This window comes from Chiloscyllium punctatum, chromosome 41 (assembly GCF_047496795.1).
Source record: "Chiloscyllium punctatum isolate Juve2018m chromosome 41, sChiPun1.3, whole genome shotgun sequence".
Classification (NCBI taxonomy): Eukaryota; Metazoa; Chordata; class Chondrichthyes; order Orectolobiformes; family Hemiscylliidae; genus Chiloscyllium; species Chiloscyllium punctatum.
This window is the reverse complement of record NC_092779.1, coordinates 33,107,958-33,126,874: the sequence shown is the minus strand read 5'-3', so window position 1 is coordinate 33,126,874 and position 18,917 is coordinate 33,107,958. Positions and strand designations below refer to the sequence as shown.

The following is an 18,917-nucleotide window of genomic DNA, read 5'->3' as shown; positions in this document are numbered from 1 at the left end:
GTTCTTTGGGGTGGTTAACAATTAGTACCTGATCCCCTTACTCTTTTTCCATGAGCCTATATTCTTTTTTCACTTTGATTATTTTTCTGACTGTTCACATCTTGCTGCAAAATATTGTTTCCTTATTCATTCACTTTAATAATTGACTTTAATTAAGTCAATTCCCATTGTAACCAGAGGTTGAATTAAGGCAAGTTCTCCAATCAGTTTACATAACATACACAAAAAGGTTGTGGTAAAAATTCATTGGCATGATTGAAGTCAACATCACCATCATTGATTCACCAGGCAGTCTGTTGCTTGAACTATTCACCAGTGCCCTCCATTTGATGTTGAAAATCTTCCTGATAGCCCTATTTTCAACAATGGCTATAGTCCTGCTCCACAGAGGGTCAAAACTCAGAGCCCTAATGAATGTCTCTGTAGATCAAAGTGTCAAAGTTATTTGAAAGTCAAGTTTAATTTGTGTGGATGCCCCACCGTTTTTCCACCTCGTCAGCCTGTGTCTGTTCCTGTTGCTGCTGCTTCTTTCCCCCCTCTGGCGTTGTCAGTCCCGGACTCTCCATCCAAAGCATGGGCCCAACTTGGGCACTGCAGCATCTGGCTTCAGATGAACATTGCTAACTAAGGCGCCCAACTACTTACTGCTAAATATTGCTTTAATCATAATTGCTATTTTGAAAATAGTATCAAAGTTATTTTTTTTTTAACCTGGGTTTGGGATCAACATGGAAGTAGAATCAGCCAGAATCACTCCAATCATAAGTTCTCACTCCTCTGTTCTTGCTGCTCTTTCAATCATAGATTTTGTCTCTTCAGCAACAGCAATAGGTAGAGGGGGAATCTGTGATTGAATAGAAGAGACAGAATCTGTGATTGGACAAGTAGTTCCTACCATACTCCCTGTATGGGCAAGTGGTGAGTAAGATGACTGACTTTCTCCCCTCTGTTCCCCACTATTGATTTTACATGGGGTTTTGAGGGCACATTTGCCAATAGCCTCCCTAAATTTGGATGAACAGAGATATTCTAAATAAAAGTAATCTTTGTTTCTGAATGGGAAAAAGTAGCACAGGCGTAGTCAAATAGGGATCGTCTTTAGGAATACATATTAATTATTTTTGTCAAATATTGATTTATGAAAACTATATGGACTCTTCTGGCAATCGGAAGTCAATATGAAATTTGGTCTTCAGATGAAATGCAAGACAGCAATGTCCTTCAGTCCTACATTTAAATTATCTTTATATATATCCATGTGCCCATTGATAACAGACATTGGTAGAGGAATTGAGTTCTGGCGTCCTGAGGTCATGTTGCAGTTGTATAAGACTCTGGTGTGGCCGCATCTGGAGTATTGTGTGCAGTTTTGGTCGCCATACTATAGGAAGGATGTGGAGGCACTGGAACGGGTGCAGAAGAGGTTTACCAGGATGATGCCTGGTATGGTAGGAAGATCGTATGAGGAAAGGCTGAGGCACTTGGGGCTGTTTTCATTAGAGAAAAGAAGGTTTAGGAGTGACTTGGTAGAGGTGTACAAGATGATTAGGGGTTTAGATACGGTTGACCATGAGAACTTTTTTCCACGTATGGAGTCAGCTATTACGAGGGGGCATAGCTTTAAATTAAGGGGTGGTAGGTATAGGACAGATGTTAGGGGTAGGTTCTTCACTCAGTGAGTCGTGAGTTCATGGAATGCCCTGCCAGTAGCAGTGGTGGGTTCTCCCTCTTTATGGGCATTTAAACGGGCATTGGATAGGTATATGGAGGATAGTGGGTTAGTGTAGGTTAGGTGGGCTTGGATCGGCGCAACATCAAGGGCCAAAGGGCCTGTACTGCGCTGTATTTTTCTATGTTCTATGTATGTGTTTGTTATGCTATCAGGAACACTCCCTAAGCCACAGGTTGAGAATTTGGCACAGGCACTTACCATTATAAATGTTAACGAGAACATTTCTATAATGTATTGTTGACAGGAAGTGTGCATAAATGCACCATTTTCATTATCGTATTTGAATTGTATAAGAAGTACAATAATTGTTACATCTGATCCCAGGATTTATCTAAATTAATATATAAACTCTTCCATTTTATACCATGTGTTATAACACACACACACACCAAATAACTTCCTATGTGCACATCCAATACATACTATGATCTGTTACATCAAGGTCGCCATTCTGATGATCATCTCTGGAACCATCACTCTGAGACTCGTCAGCACTAGTAAAATAAAATGTTCCTGCTTTTTCCCTATCTAGTGCCCACTAGCTCACACAGGGAATGCATTGATGCAGAATAAGAGTCTGTTTACACTTTGCCTAATTGTGTAATTATTAAGCACTAAATTAAGCTTTGCAACAGAGTTGTATGCTTTCCCCAGTATCTGTATCTCCCTAGCTGACATTGTCATTTGTTTTTAGGAGGTACTTTGTTGGAGAGAGTTGAATATGGAATTGAGATTGCTCCATTTAATTTCCCAAAGGAACTTCACACTCAGCAGGAGGAAGAGGCTTTCATCCTATTGGATTTTATTTGAACTTTATTTTTTCTTTATTCTTTCATGTGATGTGGGCTTCACTGGCAAGGCCAGTATTTGTTGCACATCCCTATTTGCTTTTGGACGAAGTGGCTTGCTAGGCCATTTCAGAGAGTGTTTGAGAGTGAACCACATTACTGTGGATCTGGAGTCACATGAGCCAAGCCAGGTAAAGGTGGCACATTTCCTTCTCATAAGGAAATTAGTAAATCAGCTGGGTTTCAACAATAGGTTGGTGATTTTGTGGCATCATTACTGAGACTAGTTTTGTGTTGAGTATCATGAGCAACCAAAAATCTCTTGTACTAGTGAAAAGCCTTGAGTATTTACAAGAGTATTCAGATTTTCAATAATCACATCAATATTTCATATATTTATTAATCTTTGACTTCTCAGGGTTTAATCGACAGATGCCACTGTGGACAGGCTAGGTACCTATTCCAGCAGGATAAGTTCTACAATGTTGATTATGATAAAGGTGACAAGTCGATTCAGTGCAGCCGGAGGGCTGATGCTTTCAAATTCTGGTTGACATGGAAGGCTGTTGGATCAAGTGGACTGGAGGAGAGAGTCAACCGGGCTTTTGCATCTGCCAGGTAAGACACTAACCAGGAGTAGTTGAACCTTCAAAGTGACATGTTTGACTGAAAGGGAATAACATTGCAGAGTCCTGTACATTCTGTGCCTGGACTGTATTGGCCCATGGTGACTGTGGCAGCTTAGTTTAGACATAGGGTGTATTGGAGTGAGGGATACATAAGCTGAGCCCAGTACAATCTAGTTCTGCACTCGTAATTGCACTGAGTGTATCTATTGAACCTATTCATAAATAAATGAACTAAAATCTAATGCATATAGGCTGACACCTCCTGTTAGATTAGTTAATGCAGGAGGAGGTCAGTTAGCTTATTGTATTTTTTTACAGTTCTTTCAAAGAACGAATATAATTAGTTGAACTTCCCCGATCTTCTGCAATATCTTGAAAATCTTTTACTTTTCAAGTATTTAACCAATTCCCTTTAGAAAATCATTATTGAATGTTCTACCTCCCTTCATTCAAGACGGATGTTCTGAAAATCTCAACTAGCATACAGTAAAAATCTAATGACTAATGTCAACCACAAGCCTTTATGGTTGATCTGTTTAGTGACTAGTTTCTAGGAGTTGATGTTTTGTACAAACGACCAATCTTATTCTACTTATTCTCAAAATCTAACCTGGCAAGTCATTTTCCAGTTATAATTGAGATATCTTTTTGGTAATTATTCCATGTAATTAGCACATTTACTTTGTGAAGAATTTACAGCACATAAATAGACCATTTGACTGAATCTCCTCTGATCATAACTTCTTTAAAGATACATTCTCAATGAACTGGCCCCTAGGCCAATTACAGGCTGACTTGGGTGAATATATGAATGAGGCAGCTCCCCCCCCCAATCTCTGAAAAGTTGATTGTTCAGAAAGGAAAGTAAATAGTTAACTGCAATCAGAATAACTTTCAATAGGATTGAGCCAAACTGTTGGAAATGAATTAGTCAACAGATCCTTTCAACCTGTCCCATGCAGGTGAAATACCTATGCACCATGATAGAGAGACTTCCTACTCACATGCAATACCTTGTGAGAAAATCCGATAAATACCCAAGCCAATTATGGGGACAACATTGCTAATTCCTCATCATAGTATTTGAGCTATAGGGAGAGGCTGAACAGGCTGGGGCTGTTTTCCCTGGAGCATCGGACGCTGAGGGGTGACCTTATAGAGGTTTACAAAATTATGAGGGGCATGGATAGGATAAATAGACAAAGTCTTTTCCCTGGGGTTGGGGAGTCCAGAACTAGAGGGCATAGGTTTATGGTGAGAGGGGAAAGGTATAAAAGAGACCTAAGGGGCAACTTTTTCACACAGAGATGGTACGTGTATGGAATGAGCTGCCAGAGGAAGTGGTGATGCTGATACAAATGCAACATTTAAGAGGCATTTGAATGGGTATATGAATAGGAAGGATTTGGAGGGATATGGGCCGGGTGCTGGCAGGTGGGACTAGATTGGGTTGGGATATCTGGTCGGCGTGGACAGGTTGGACCGAAGGGTCTGTTTCCATGCTGTACATCTCTATGACTCTATATCATTCAAGATCATATATGTTCTATCACTCTGATGAGAATGAAGGTGAAATAATTATCTAGTATTTCTACCATTAATTGTTGCCAGTAGTATAATACAATCTCTTCCCTATTGGTCCTATTCCTGGGAATTTTTGATTGATGAAGTCTTAAATCATGGTTGCAAATCTAGCTCATGATAAATGACAGTAGGACATACTCTTGACAAGTGGTAGTTGTGAGCTATGACAGAACTTGCAGTTCAGATACCAACAGGAACAGGTTTTGATTTTATCAGCATTGACTAAAGCCTTGGAAGTAGTGGAGGAAGCTCATCATTTGATTTCAAGTGGTGTAGGTAAGGTATCCATTTCACATTGGCATGGGCACGATAACTAACCTAGTGGTACATACTTCACCTTTGAACTGAGGAAAACTGTGAATTCAAACCTCCACTAACCTCCAGAATCTTGTACATAAAAGACCCATAGTTCACTATGATGTTCACTGGGTGTTGCACTGTTGGAATGCTGTCCTTTGGATAAATTGCCTGCCCTCCATGATGGATCTAAAAGATTACAATGCTCTATTTCAAAGAAGAACAGGGAAGTCTCCTTGATGTCTGGACTTGACCAACACCTAAACAGCTATAAAGAACAGATAATAGATTTTGTGACATTCATGTTGTGCATAAATTGTACTGACATTACAGCAATGACCACATTTTGAGAATGAACTTAGTGATGTCCTGTGGCTGTGAATGAGTTATATAATAACCAGTTCTTTAAATTTTAATAACAGGTTAGCTTTTCTCACAACTAGTCATTGTGATATGTGATAGTTGGATGCCATCCTTCTGCTTCAGACTAGGTTTGGCTGATCCTTGCTGCAACAGTAAAGTTCTTACTGCTGTTCTGGTAGCTGTATTAATGTGTTCATATTGCTTCCAGGACAGTTCAAAAGGACCCTGCAAGACACTACTCCATAGGTTGATACAGAAGTAAATTATTTGATTTATTCATTCATTAAATGTTGGTCTGATCATTCACATTCTAAGTGCATCCCTAATGTCCTGGGAAAGATGGTAGTGAAACACCGCATTGAACTACCACATTTCTAGGAATTTAGGGATACTGACCATATTATTAGGAAGGAGTTTCCAAGTTCTTGACCTAGAAATGGTAAAGGAGCAGCAATTATTGTTCCAACTCAGGATGTGTCTTACCAACTTGGAAAAGAACAGACAGACTGCCTGGACTTCTTGTAAAGCCTTGCCCAGTGAATTTATGATGATTCATTGATTATTCTAATCAGAAGCAGAATTAGATTCTTCTTTTCAACTTTACTGCAATCGATAGTTTTAGACAGTTTTGCAAGTGGAAATATGTTGATGATTATAAAGAAATCTCCCTCAGCAAAGCAGTATTTGATTCTAATTGTAGATATTTGGCTGATGAAATTAAGAAGAGGAAAGAATTCCGACTGCTTATGGAGGTAAGCATTTTATGCAAATCTTTTTCAATCCCTGTAAGATGAATAGTTTGTTCCAATATTTAGGAAGTAACTAAATTACAAGTTCTAATCTTGAACAGAGACAATAACCACAAAACTGATACTAAGATTACTAGTATTCATTGAATTTTGTTTAAGCATCACCTGCTCTAGGGCAATTAGGAATGATCAATGATTGCTGACCTCACCAGACCCACTCACATCTTACAGAATAATTTAAAAATATAAATTTTTGAATAACAACAAGTAAATGCTATAACTTGTACTGAGAACTGAGTACACAGAATGCCCTGGGAGGTCTCTCAAATTGATTCTTCCTGCTGTCTCTCCAGCTGATAAAACATGCAGACTTTTCTGTGCAAACTTTTAAGGTTCTGTTTTCCAATTTTTGACTATCCCAAAAGAAATCTCTCTGTTATTTTTTTTGTTCTGTTTCCAAAGTCATAATCTTAGATTTACTTCGAATATGTAACAGTGTACTGTGAGAATCCCTGTCAGTAGAGTCTCACCCAGGAATGGAACCATAATCTGATCTACCAGGAATGTGTGACAATACCTGGTAACTATATTGAATATAATGATATCATACAGCAATTATCACAAAATCACTAGTGTGGAAGCAGGCTGTTTGGCCCATCGAGTTCACACTGACTCTCCAAAGAGCATCCCCCTACCCTGTAACCCTACACTCCACATGGCTAACCCAACTAACCTGCACGTCTATGAGCAATTTAGCATGGCCAATCCACCTAACCTGTACATTCTTAGACTGTGGGAGGAAACCAGAGCCTCTGGAAGAAGCCCAAGCGGACACTGGGAGAGTGTGTAAACTCCACACAGACAGTTGCCCAAGGATGGAATTGAACGCAGGTCCCTGGCGCTGTGAGGCAGCAGTGCTAACCACTGAGACACTATGTTGCTAATATAAATGATAGTATGTGATAATATAACATATAAGGGAGGAAAGAAAACATTATTAAGAGGAAAGAAAGCACTTTGTGTATATCAGAAGAAAAGAAGGAATGCAGCCTTATTATAACATAAACGTTAACCCAAATTGGTCTGTCTATGATCCAAACATAACTCAAAATTAATCTGTCTATGACAAGTCTCCAAAATGATAACACAACACTTGGCATATACATTACCCAAGTCTCCAAACAGCTTTACATGAGATGAAGCTCAGGTCAGTCTCTCTGCAGTGGTTAACTGTTCACCACTTAAAACAGCAGTGAATATTGGAAGCATTGTGCCTTTAATCTAAATTTATGACACCATGTCAGCCTTTCAATACTTCTGTTCTCAAAGCAAAATGTCTCAACAAAACATGAACCTTATCTCTCTCAGATGTAGCCAAACCTGCGCGGTTTGCCGAATACTGGTTGTGTACCAGCATTGTTATGTCTCTATCACTGTCCATCAATTCACCTCTTTCTCATTTACCACCCACATAGGGCTACTCATTGTCCCATCATTTTGTTCAAGAGGTATCAAGGTCAATATAGTAAGGACACTTCCTTTTTAAACAATAGATAAGCAACTTCGGTAAAAAAAACTCTTCAGTCAAAACAACAGGTGAGGTAGATCTTCTTGGTTACGTGGCCAAATTCTATGGTTCGAAATATTGCTGTTGCTTATACAATTGATTTATTTCCTTAATGATATCATAATGATATCATACAGCAATTATCACAAAATCACTAGTGTGGAAGCAGGCTATTTGGCCCATCGAGTTCACACTGACTCTCTGAAGAGCATCCCTCTACCCTGGGGGATCATAGGTTTAAATCAATGTTTTCAACATAGGAATTCTGTAGATTAAAACAAAGGATTGTGGATGCTGGAGATCTGAAACAAAACCAGAAATTGCTGGCGAAACTCTGTAAGTCTAGCTGCATCTGAGGTAAGAAAACGGAATTAGCATTTCCAGTCCAGGGACCCTTCATCACTGATTGCAGCTAGGTAAAAGTGGTACTTATGCTGAAGATGAGGTTGGATGGGAAATGGGAGGAGTTGGAGTCCTGCAGTGAAGAGTTCTCTGGGATTCAGTAATGAGTTCAATAACTTTTAGAGCTCTAGTCCATCCTTCTACGTTTTATACCCCCTTCACATCCAGTCCTGTTGTGACATGGGTTGCTTTTAGCACAGCCAACCTATTTTCACCCACTCCCAGACTCATTATCACATTACATGGTTTGCTGAAAATTAGGGAAGTAGAATTAGGACTGAATTGAGAAGGAACTTCTTCACCCAGAGGGTGTGAATTCTTGGAATTCCATGCCCAGTGAGGTAGTTGAGTCTTCCTCATTGAATGTTTCTAAAGCTAAGATAGATAATCCTTTGAATAGTAAAGGAATTAAGGCTTATGGTGAGAGGACAGGTAAGTGAAGCTGAGGCCACAAAAAGATCAGCCGTGGTCTTATTGAATGGCGGAGCGGGCTCGAAGGGCCGGATGGCCTACTCCTGCTCCTATTTTTTTTATGATCTTACATTCTTTCAGCACATACTTCCCATATTCTCTACTGTCCTCAACGCTCATTATGATTTACACAGCTTCCCTTCTTCCTGGCATGCCATCCACAATCCTGTCATTTACCCATCCCTTTCATATCTGCCCCTCTCTGGGCTCCATCTCCACCTATCTGTTTACCTTTTCTCCCCTGTCTTCAGCAGAGATATCAGTTTTCTGGATTAGTGGTGCTGGAAGAGCACAGCAGTTCAGGCAGCATCCAAGTAGCTTCAGGGCTTTTGCCCGAAACGTCGATTTCAAAGCTACTTGGATGCTGCCTGAACTGCTGTGCTCTTCCAGCACCACTAATCCAGAATCTGGTTTCCAGCATCTGCAGTCATTGTTTTTACCTCATAGATACCAGTTTTCCCCAGCTGCTATCCCTCTGCTGAAGAGTCAGCAGACTCGAAATGTCAACTCTGTTTTCTTCCCACAGATGCTGCCACACCTGCTGAATTTTGCCAGCAATTTCTGTTTTGTTGGGAATTCTGTTTGCTTAAGGTTTACTTATAGATCAAAATTAAACAGAAATGAGATAAAAAAGTAAAATCAGTGATTTCACCAGATGGCCTCCTTCTTAAAAGACCACATTTCCCCATCACCACTCCCTTACCACCTGACGCCTGGAGGTAAAAACACCTCATCTTCCATCTCAGAACCGTCCAAACACATGGCATCAATTTGAATTTCACCAGTTTCTCTATTTCCCCTCCCTCCACCTTACCCCGGTTCCAACCTTCCAACTTGGCTGCCTTCATGACCTGTCTACCTGTTCATCTTCCTTCCCACCTATCCGCTCCACCCTCCTCTCTGACTTATCACCATTACCCCCACCCCCATCTACCTATTGCACTCTCAGCTACCTTCCTCCCAGTCCCACCTCCCTCCCATTTATCTTTCAGCCCTCTTGGCTCACAGCCTCATTCCCAATGAAGGGCTTTTGTCCGAAACTTCGATTGTCCTGCCCCTCGGATGCTGCCTGACCTGCTGTATTTTTCCAGCACCACACTCTTGCCTCTAATCTCCAGCAAATGCAGTTCTCACTTTTACCGAGAAATATTTCAGCCCACCCATTCCTTGCCTCTATTTATGCATTATTCTAGTCTTCTTTCATGCTTTCTCACAGTGGTTCAATGGTTAGTGCTGCTGCATCAAAGTACCAGGGACTCGGGCGACTGTGAGGAGTTTGTACATTCTCTCCCTGTGTCTGGTGTGTTTCCTCCGGGTGCTCAAGTTCCCCCCCACAGTCCAAAGATATGGATTGGCCATGCTAAATTGCCCACAGTATCCAGGAATGTACAGTCAAGGTGGATTAGCCATGGAAAAAGAAAGGTTACAGGGATAGGGTAGGATGGTGGGTCTGGGTAGGATGCTCTTTGGAGGGTCAGTTTGGATTTGATGGGCTGAATAGTCTGCTTCCACACTGTCTGGATTCTATGATTCTGTATGCATAAACTTTGATTCTCTCTTGGTTCATTAGCTTACTCAGTAGAGCTGCATTTAAAGAGAAGTCAATTGTCTCAACTGCTCCTTGTTATGAATCCTTCAGAAATTGGACATAGATATGATCAACTTTGGGAGAAAAGCCATTTGCGGATATTAAAGAAAATGGTGTTTTCATTTGACCACATTCTTGTGTATTACTCACCAAAATATTAGATCTAGGAAAAAAAAAGCTAACTTGCTGGAATAGGCAATATATACTGAAACATCCAGGAATATGCCAAACAAGATGGCTACCAAATGAACTAGCAACTTGAAAGTGACTGTCTATTATACAGCATGTCCAATTTTCCTTCCTCTGACTGTATAATGGGCAGTGAATCCATTTTGTACTGTTGTCAACCAAAGTTAAAATGCCCTCTGAAAAAGTCAAGGAAATAACCTTGCCTCTTCACCGACTGTCACAGAAATGTACCTTAGTCTGAAATTTCAAAGCTGAATGTCTTTCTTTCAAGATGGTTCTGAAACCGCAAGTATCATGTGCCCAATTATTAGTGGATTCATTGTGACATGCAAGTAATAATTCTGTCCACACCTTCTTGTGTCCCTAGCCGGAGTACACAAATGTCTGCTTTTGGTACATCCCACTCAGCCTTAGGAATGTGCCCGAGGATCAGGACTTCTGGAAGAAGCTTCACCTGGTGAGTACCGATGTACTGAAAGGTGTGTGTTGTACTTAGTGATACTTAAAGCTTCTTTTTATATATTTTCAATCCTATCATCCGAGGTTGCTATCTCACATGAGACTGAACAGTTAAGGGGCTGGTTGTATCAGAATAATTGATTCGCAAAGCTGATGTTCGGTTTGTTTGCACAAAGAGGGATATATATTAAATCAGTTCAGAACTTGTTGAGAGTTGATGGCATGTAACATTGTCATGGTGCGATGGTAATTGAGAATGTGACTTTTGGTAAAGGGCTATTGTTTGCACAGGGAGAATCAGGATAATCTACTGGGTCAAGGTTAGAGTGGTGCTGGAAAAGCACAGCAGGTCAGGCAGCATTAAAGGAGCAGGAAAAATCGATGTTTCGGGCAAAAGCCCTTCATCAGGAGTTTTCCTGCTCCTCGGATGCTGCCTGACCTGCTGAGCTTTTCCAGCACCACTCTAACCTTGACTCTGATCTCCAGTATCTGCAGTATCCACTTCCACCTGTAATCTACTGGGGCCAGTTTGGACATTGGGTGATAGTGTGAATCAGATCAGCTTCCTGTTATACAACTTCTGTTTTTCATTTCAGTTGACATGGATGGGAATCATAGAAACAGACCCTTCAGTCCAACTTGTCCATGCCAACCAGATATCCTAAATTCATCTAGTCCCATTTGCCAGCATTTGGCCCATATCCCTCTAAAACCTTCCCATTCGCTTACCCTTCCAGATGCCTTTGAAAAAGTGAAAATTAATCCAGATATATGATGTGTACTGAGCCAATATTGTGCACTTTACACAACCACCCCAAATCAAAATTATCTGTTTTCTTTTGAGTGCTTTCTATGATTGTTTTTTCCTCTGTTGGGAGTTTAACTACTCAGATGTTCCCAATTTGTCGTCTGCTCCTGTCATTGTAGCCAATAGTGATCAAAAATGAAAGCAGCTAAACATGGATTAAACTTATCATTTCCCATCTTCCAAGAATCTTCAGTCTCCGGGTTATGAGCAATACTGATGAAAAAAAATCGTGAAATTGTATAACTTTTATTGTTAATCTTTTGGAACACTTTTGCCTCTTGAAATAATTGGAGATAGTGGAGGAAAAGGACTGACTGGGTGGAATTGTTGGAGACAGGTTGCTATTGATGTAACCTCCAAGAATACCTCCAGCCAGAGATGCTGATGAGATAAGGCACTAAGTTGGCCACAGCTGGCAATATAATCAATAAAACAGCATGATGCATACAGACAGCTGGAATTTTACCAGCATTCTAAGGATGGGCTGGGAGGAGGGTGACCATACAATGACCATACAAGGTGGTAGTTGGCAAGGGGGCAGAGCGGTAGTGTGGTGAGAGAATGGAGAGACTGCCAGTCACCTTCCTGCCACCATATTAGCAGCATGGAGAACTAATGGCTCTCTGACTCAGAGCTTAACCAAGTCAATGAAGATTCACTTGTCACTTCAGCTGGCATTATATTAGTGGAGTGTAGGTCTTCTGCTGTGCACGGGGACTGCCTGGCCTATGGGTAGGCTCAGGCTGGGCACTGTTCAAACCTGGCATTGTGTATCTGCAGATAGTCCTTCTGGCAGCAATGGCTGTGATTCCTGGCCTAGCAGGAAGAGAGACTGGACGGGTCAGACATAATGAAGAGAGATTTTATAGAAACCTCTAAAATTCTAACAGTACTAGACAAGGTAAATGTAGGAAGAATGTTCCCGATGACGAGGGGTAGTTCTGAACTAGGAGTCAGTGTCTAAGGATACAGGCTGGACTATTTAAGACTGAGAGTACGAGAAATGTCTTCACCCAGAGAGTTGTGAGCCAGGGGAAAACACTTTGCCATAGAAAATGGTTAAAACCAAAAAACTGCATGTTTTCATGAAGGAATTAGATAATATAGTTCTTAAGGCTAAAGGACTCAAAGAAAGTGGGAACAGAGTACCGAGTTGGGTGATCAGACATGACCATGTTGAATGAAGGAGCAAGTTCGAAGGGCTGAATGGCCTATTGCTGCTTCTACTTTCAATGTTTCTATGTATCTGCAGCTACATAACTGCTGACCTCATGAAAACCCATCTTCCAACCGGCACCCTATTTCTGATGCCAGTCTCACCTGTCTGGTCACACCAGACCCCCCACTCTTGTTGTGAGGATGTGGTCCATTGCTGCATCTTCACAGCTGGGTGCAGTCCCCGCAATGGCCTATGGTGGCAGAGTTGGGACTGCTAAGCTGCTGGACCTTAATTGACTGACCAGCTTTTGGAGATGAACCCTTCCATTAAAGGGGCACCGATTAGTTGTTGGATATGACAACAGTACAGAAGGCTGTCATAAATTGCTGAGCTGATGTTGCTTACTTCCCCACCTTGCTGACTTTCTGTCTGGTGGTTCAAGGCTCAAGTTGCCTTGAATAAATTCAAAGCCTTTTGTGCTCACCCTATATGTAAACATTTGCCACCATCTCTGTCACATGAGCCATTAGCCTCTCTTTCCAATGGATATACAATTTGAGTTAAGGTTCAAATTGTAGATAAATATATTTAAATGAAGAAAGACTGTGGAATGTGTTAGTACAGAGGGAGCTAGGTGTCCTGGTGCATGAGTAATATGGAGCTATGCATGTTCACCAAGTGTTTGGGATCGCAAATGAAATGTTATAGTTTATTGCAAGAGGAATGGAATATAAATGTTGGAAAGTTTTTCTGCTGTTGTCCTGGGTGTTGTTGAGAACCCATTTATAGTTGTTTTGGTCTCCTTATTTAGAAAAAATGATACAATAGCTTTAGAAGTAATTCGGAGAAAGTTCACTCTGCTTATTCCTGGTATGAGGGGATTACTTAGTGAAGAGAGAGCCTTATTCCTTTCAAACTTAGAAGAAAGTGTGATCTTATTAAAACCTATAAGATCTTGTAGGAACTGGATACCATGGAAATCAGGATGATGTTTCCTTGTGTTGAGGATATTAAAACTAGGGGAAATAATTTAAGATTAAGCTGTTTACATTTTGAGGAAAAGTGTTTTTTCCATGGAGGATTGGGGAGGGTGGGTCTTTAAATTTGTTCAGGGCTTTGGTAGGTAAAGGAGTCCAGGGTTATGGGATGCAGATAGGAAAGTGGAATTGACACCACAAGCAGCTAAGCCATGATCTTATTTAAAGGTAGATTAGCTTGATGGGCCAGACAGCCCATACCAGCTTCTCAGTCTTCTGTTCCTAAAGGTCCTCGATAAAATAAATTGAGGCCAGCAAATCCATAGCTCTATTACATTTATAAAGACATGCAGAACTTATGACAAATTCAGAGTTAGGCTCACTATGACCTTTACTGTAAATCATAGTTCAAGTTGATCTCCCAGCCTTTTAGCACTTTGCATTTTTATCGATTAGATCATGGAGTGTGACCAATGATTTTCACATGACCCCTTTCCAGTTTACTTTGCCTCCTGTTATTTATTTGAACTAGACCTGCTGATGTCAATTCAGCACCTACGAATAGAGTCAGACCTGCGAGAGACCATCAGCAGCTTGTGGGAATGCTCTGATGCCAATAGTACTGTTGATTCAGGTTATTAGATGCACAGTGGTGTCCTGTGACAGAGTACAATGTATTCACTTTCAGCTGCACTCCACTAAGTGAATTCATGGCACTGTAACCAATGGATGTTTTTAACAAAGTTCAGCCAATTCATTTGTAAAAAATAGAACTGACGAACTACAGCAAATTAACTGTTCTCCTTTTCTGTGTTTCTCTGATTCTCTCATTAAGTGCTGAGTAAATATTTCTTTCTGTGTCATTTTCATAGAAAAAGTGTTTACTTATCATCACTTGTTGACTCATAACTAACTACTTATGGTTGTCAATAAAAAGTCCTTTTCTTCAGAAGTGTTCAGTTATTCTTGGCACATTTTGTCATAGGCTTGTCTGATTTAGAAGTTTAGGGGTTAAAGGGACACTCAGACCGAAATGCCCATTGGCAGAAAATCATAGGTGGGTAGACACCTTGCAGTGAAATGTTGGCATTGAATTGCCAGGCCAAGAGCAAGCCTACCCTCAGCCATAATGATTAGATTACTTACAGTGAGGAAACAGGCCCTTCGGCCCTACAAGTCCACACCGACCCAGCCGAAGCACAACCCACCCTTCACCTAACACTACAGGCAATTTAGCATGAGCTGAAAATGTGTTGCTGGAAAAGTGCAGCAGGTCAGGCAGCATCCAAAGAGCAGGAGAATTGACGTTTCAGGCATGAGCCCTTCTTCAGGAATGAGGAAAGTGTGTCCAGCAGGCTAAGATAAAAGGTAGGGAGGAGGGACTTGGGGGAGGGGCTTTGGAAATGCGATAGGTGGAAGGAGGTTAAGGTGAGGGTGATAGGCCGGAGTGGGGTGGGGGCGGAGAGGTCGGGAAGAAGATTGCAGGTTTGGAAGGTGGTGCTGAGTTCGAGGGATTTGACTGAAACAAGGTGGGGGGGAGGGGAAATGAGGAAACTGGAGAAATCTGAGTTCATCCCTTGTGGTTGGAGGGTTCCTAGGCGGAAGATGAGGCGCTATTCCTCCAACCGTCGTGTTGCTATGGTCTGGCGATGGAGGAGTCCAAGGACCTGCATGTCCTTGGTGGAGTGGGAGGGGGAGTTGAAGTGTTGAGCCACGGGGTGGTTGGGTTGGTTGGTCCGGGTGTCCCAGAGGTGTTCTCTGAAACATTCCACAAGTAGGCGGCCCGTCTCCCCAATATAGAGGAGGCCACATCGGGTGCAGCGGATGCAATAGATGATGTGTGTGGAGGTGCAGGTGAATTTGTGGCGGATATGGAAGGATCCCTTGGGGCCTTGGAGGAAAGTAATGGGGGAGGTGTGGGCGCAAGTTTTGCATTTCTTGCGGTTGCAGGGGAAGGTGCCGGGAGTGAAGGTTGGGTTGGTGGGGGGTGTGGACCTGACGAGGGAGTCACGGAGGGAGTGGTCTTTTCAGAATGCTGATAGGGGAGGGGAGGGAAATATATCCCTAGTGGTGGGGTCCGTTTGGAGGTGGCGGAAATGACGACGGATGATATGCTGTATATGGAGGTTGGTGGGGTGGTAGGTGAGGACCACTGCGGTTCTGTCCTGGTGGCGATTGGAGGGGCAGGGCTCAAGGGCAGAGGAGCGGGAAGTGGAGGAGATGCGGTGGAGGGCATCGTCGACCACGTCTGGGGAAAATTGCAGTCTTTGAAGAAGGAGGCCATCTGGGTTGTACGGTATTGGAACTGGTCCTCCTGGGAGCAGATGCAGCGGAGACGAAGGAATTGGGAATATGGGATGGCGTTTTTACAGGGAGCAGGGTGGGAGGAGGTGTAGTCTAGGTAGCTGTGGGAGTCGGTCGGTTATTAGTAAATGTCTGTGTTGATTTGGTTGCCCTATATAGAAATGGAAAGGTCTAGGAAGGGGAGGGAGGAGTCTGAGACAGTCCAGGTGAATTTGAGGTCGGGGTGGAAGGTTTTGGTAAAGTGGATGAACTGTTCAACCTCCTCGTGGGAGCACGAGGCAGCGCCGATACAGTCATCAGAGGAAAAGGTGGGGGGTGGGGCCAGTGTAGCTGCGGAAGATGGACTGTTCCACATATCCTACAAAGAGGCACGCATAGCTGGGGCCCATGCGGGTGCCCATGGCTACTCCTTTGGTTTCGCCACAAATTCACCTGCACCTCCACACACATCACTTATTGCATCCGCTGCACCCGATGTGGCCTCCTCTATGTTGGGGAGACAGACCGCCTACTGTGGAACATTTCAGAGAGCACCTCTGGGACACCCGGACCAACTAACCCAACCACCTCATGGCTCAACACTTCAACTCCCCCTCCCACTCCACCAAGGACATGCAGGTCCTTGGACTCCTCCATCGCCAGACCATAGCAACACGACGGTTGGAGGAAGAGCGCCTCATCTGCCTAGGAACCCTCCAACCACAAGGGATGAACTCAGATTTCTCCAGTTTCCTCATTTCCCCTCCCCCCACCTTGTCTCAGTCAAATCCCTCGAACTCAGCACCGCCTTCCTAACCTGCAATCTTCTTCCTGACCTCTCTGCCTACGCCCCCACCCCCACTCTGGCCTATCACCCTCACCTTGACCTCCTTCCACCTATCGCATTTCCAACACCCCTCCCCCAAGTCCCTCCTCCCTACCTTTTATCTTAGCCTGCTGGACACACTTTCCTCATTCCTGAAGAAGGGCTCATGCCCGAAACATCGATTCTCCTGCTCCTTGGATGCTGCCTGACCTGCTGCGCTTTTCCAGCAACACATTTTCAGCTCTGATCTCCAGCATCTGCAGTCCTCACTTTCTCCACGGGCAATTTAGCATGACCAATTCACCTAATCCACACATTTTTGGACTGTGGGAGGAAACTGGAGCACCCGGAGGAAACCCACGCAGACATGGGGGGAATGCGCAAACTCCACACAGTCAGTCGCCTGAGGCGGGAATTGAACCCGGATCTCTGGCACTGTGAGGCAACCGGGCTAAATTGGTGCAAAGTAAGACATGCAACGCTCCCCCCACCCACCCACCCACCCAATCAACTCACCGCTCACTCTCATGCGTGTATGGAACACACACAATTCCATTACTAAGGAAAAGAGAATCAATCCTTATGAGATGGTGACTTAGTGAAACACAAACAGAAGGTGGAAGGTTGACAGGAAGATTGAAAACATCCCAGAATCTTTAAAAGGATTGGAGGACTTCCTTATATGTCTGCAGTCACCCTGTTTTCTGGCTTTTAGTTGGTTTACAGATATATAATGAAGATATCTGTTCCCTTCACTTTTCAAATGAAAATCATCCTGATCATCTGGCCCCAGTGCTGTACTATGACAGATTGACCTACACCAGCAGATGGTGCTAATCAACCTCTTTTGCCACAAAATCAACTTTTCAACAAATGTTTTTGGTAAATTTTGTTCAGAGAGGGGAAGAGGCAAAGAGGCCATGACTGTAACATTTGTCACAATGGCATCAAGCATGGGAGATGCAATAATGCTTTTTAAACTTCTGTGTTCCATAACTGTATCCAAAATTTTACTGCCTACATTTGAAAGCACACTAAATCCCGTTCTTCCACCAGTCTTGCGCTTTCTGACCTATACTAGCACCCAGCTTGTCAGTTTCTCAATTCGAAACCTCTCATTCTTGTTTTCAGTTCCTGCCTTGGTCTTGCTCCTACCTATCTCTGCAACCTCCTCCGGTTCCACAACCCTCCAAAATACTTGCAACAATCCAATATGGCCCTTTTGTGCTTCCCTGATTTTTATCACACTGCTGTGAGCTGCTTTTTCAGCTGCCTAGGGCTAAGATCGGAATTACCTTCCCATACCCCTTCATCTTTATATCTCTCTATACTGCATTAAGACACTCTTTAAACTTACCTAGATGACCATCTCCCCATACATGTGGATCAATGTCACGCTGTACCTGATAACACTCTTATGAACTGCCTTGGGACACTTTCTTATGTCAAGGATGCTATACAAATGCAAGTTAAATGTTACTGCAAGCTACATCATTATGCTAAGATATTTGCCAAACACTTTGTGGATAGGAACACTACTTCTTTTATAACTTGGAAAAATATAGGGTTGCAATACGATAAACATAAAGAAATAACTTTAACAATGATATTGAAAAACATCAGAGTGGGACAAAAGTTAGTAGATAGTCAGTTGAACTCAGTTAAAAACATTTGTAATCCTATATACAACAGTGACTCTAATGCAAGAAGTAATTTTGAGCTGTAGAGTATGTTGGAATTGACAAGGAACATAAAAGCAAACTATAAGAGCTTTTATAAGGTTGTAAAAAGAAGATTCGCATAGGAAAATGTAGGTCCCTCTGACAAGGAAATGACACATCAATTAAAAAACTACCTTATTTTTGTAGTCACAGAAGACACAAATAATTTTCCAGGAATGCTAGGGAAGCAAGGATCTGCTGGGAAGGAGAAATTGAAGAAAATTAGTACAGGTACACAATCCTTTACCCAAAATTCCAAAATCCAAAGTTAATTTGTGAAGTGTTTTTCTGCATAACAAGATTGTTTGGTGTGTGAAGAGGTGAC

The 18,917-nt window shown here is 42.4% G+C and overlaps 1 protein-coding gene across 1 annotated transcript in view; it reads left to right on the top strand.

Annotated features, from left to right (window-relative positions):
• Window positions 1–18,917, top strand: part of LOC140464977 (acidic amino acid decarboxylase GADL1-like) — a 123,105-nt gene that overhangs the window by 89,683 nt on the left and 14,505 nt on the right. The window contains exons 12-14 of the mRNA XM_072560687.1: window positions 2,939–3,138; window positions 6,094–6,145; window positions 10,727–10,816. Coding sequence (XP_072416788.1) covers window positions 2,939–3,138; window positions 6,094–6,145; window positions 10,727–10,816 — 342 coding nt within the window. The remainder of the gene's footprint in view (window positions 1–2,938; window positions 3,139–6,093; window positions 6,146–10,726; window positions 10,817–18,917) is intronic.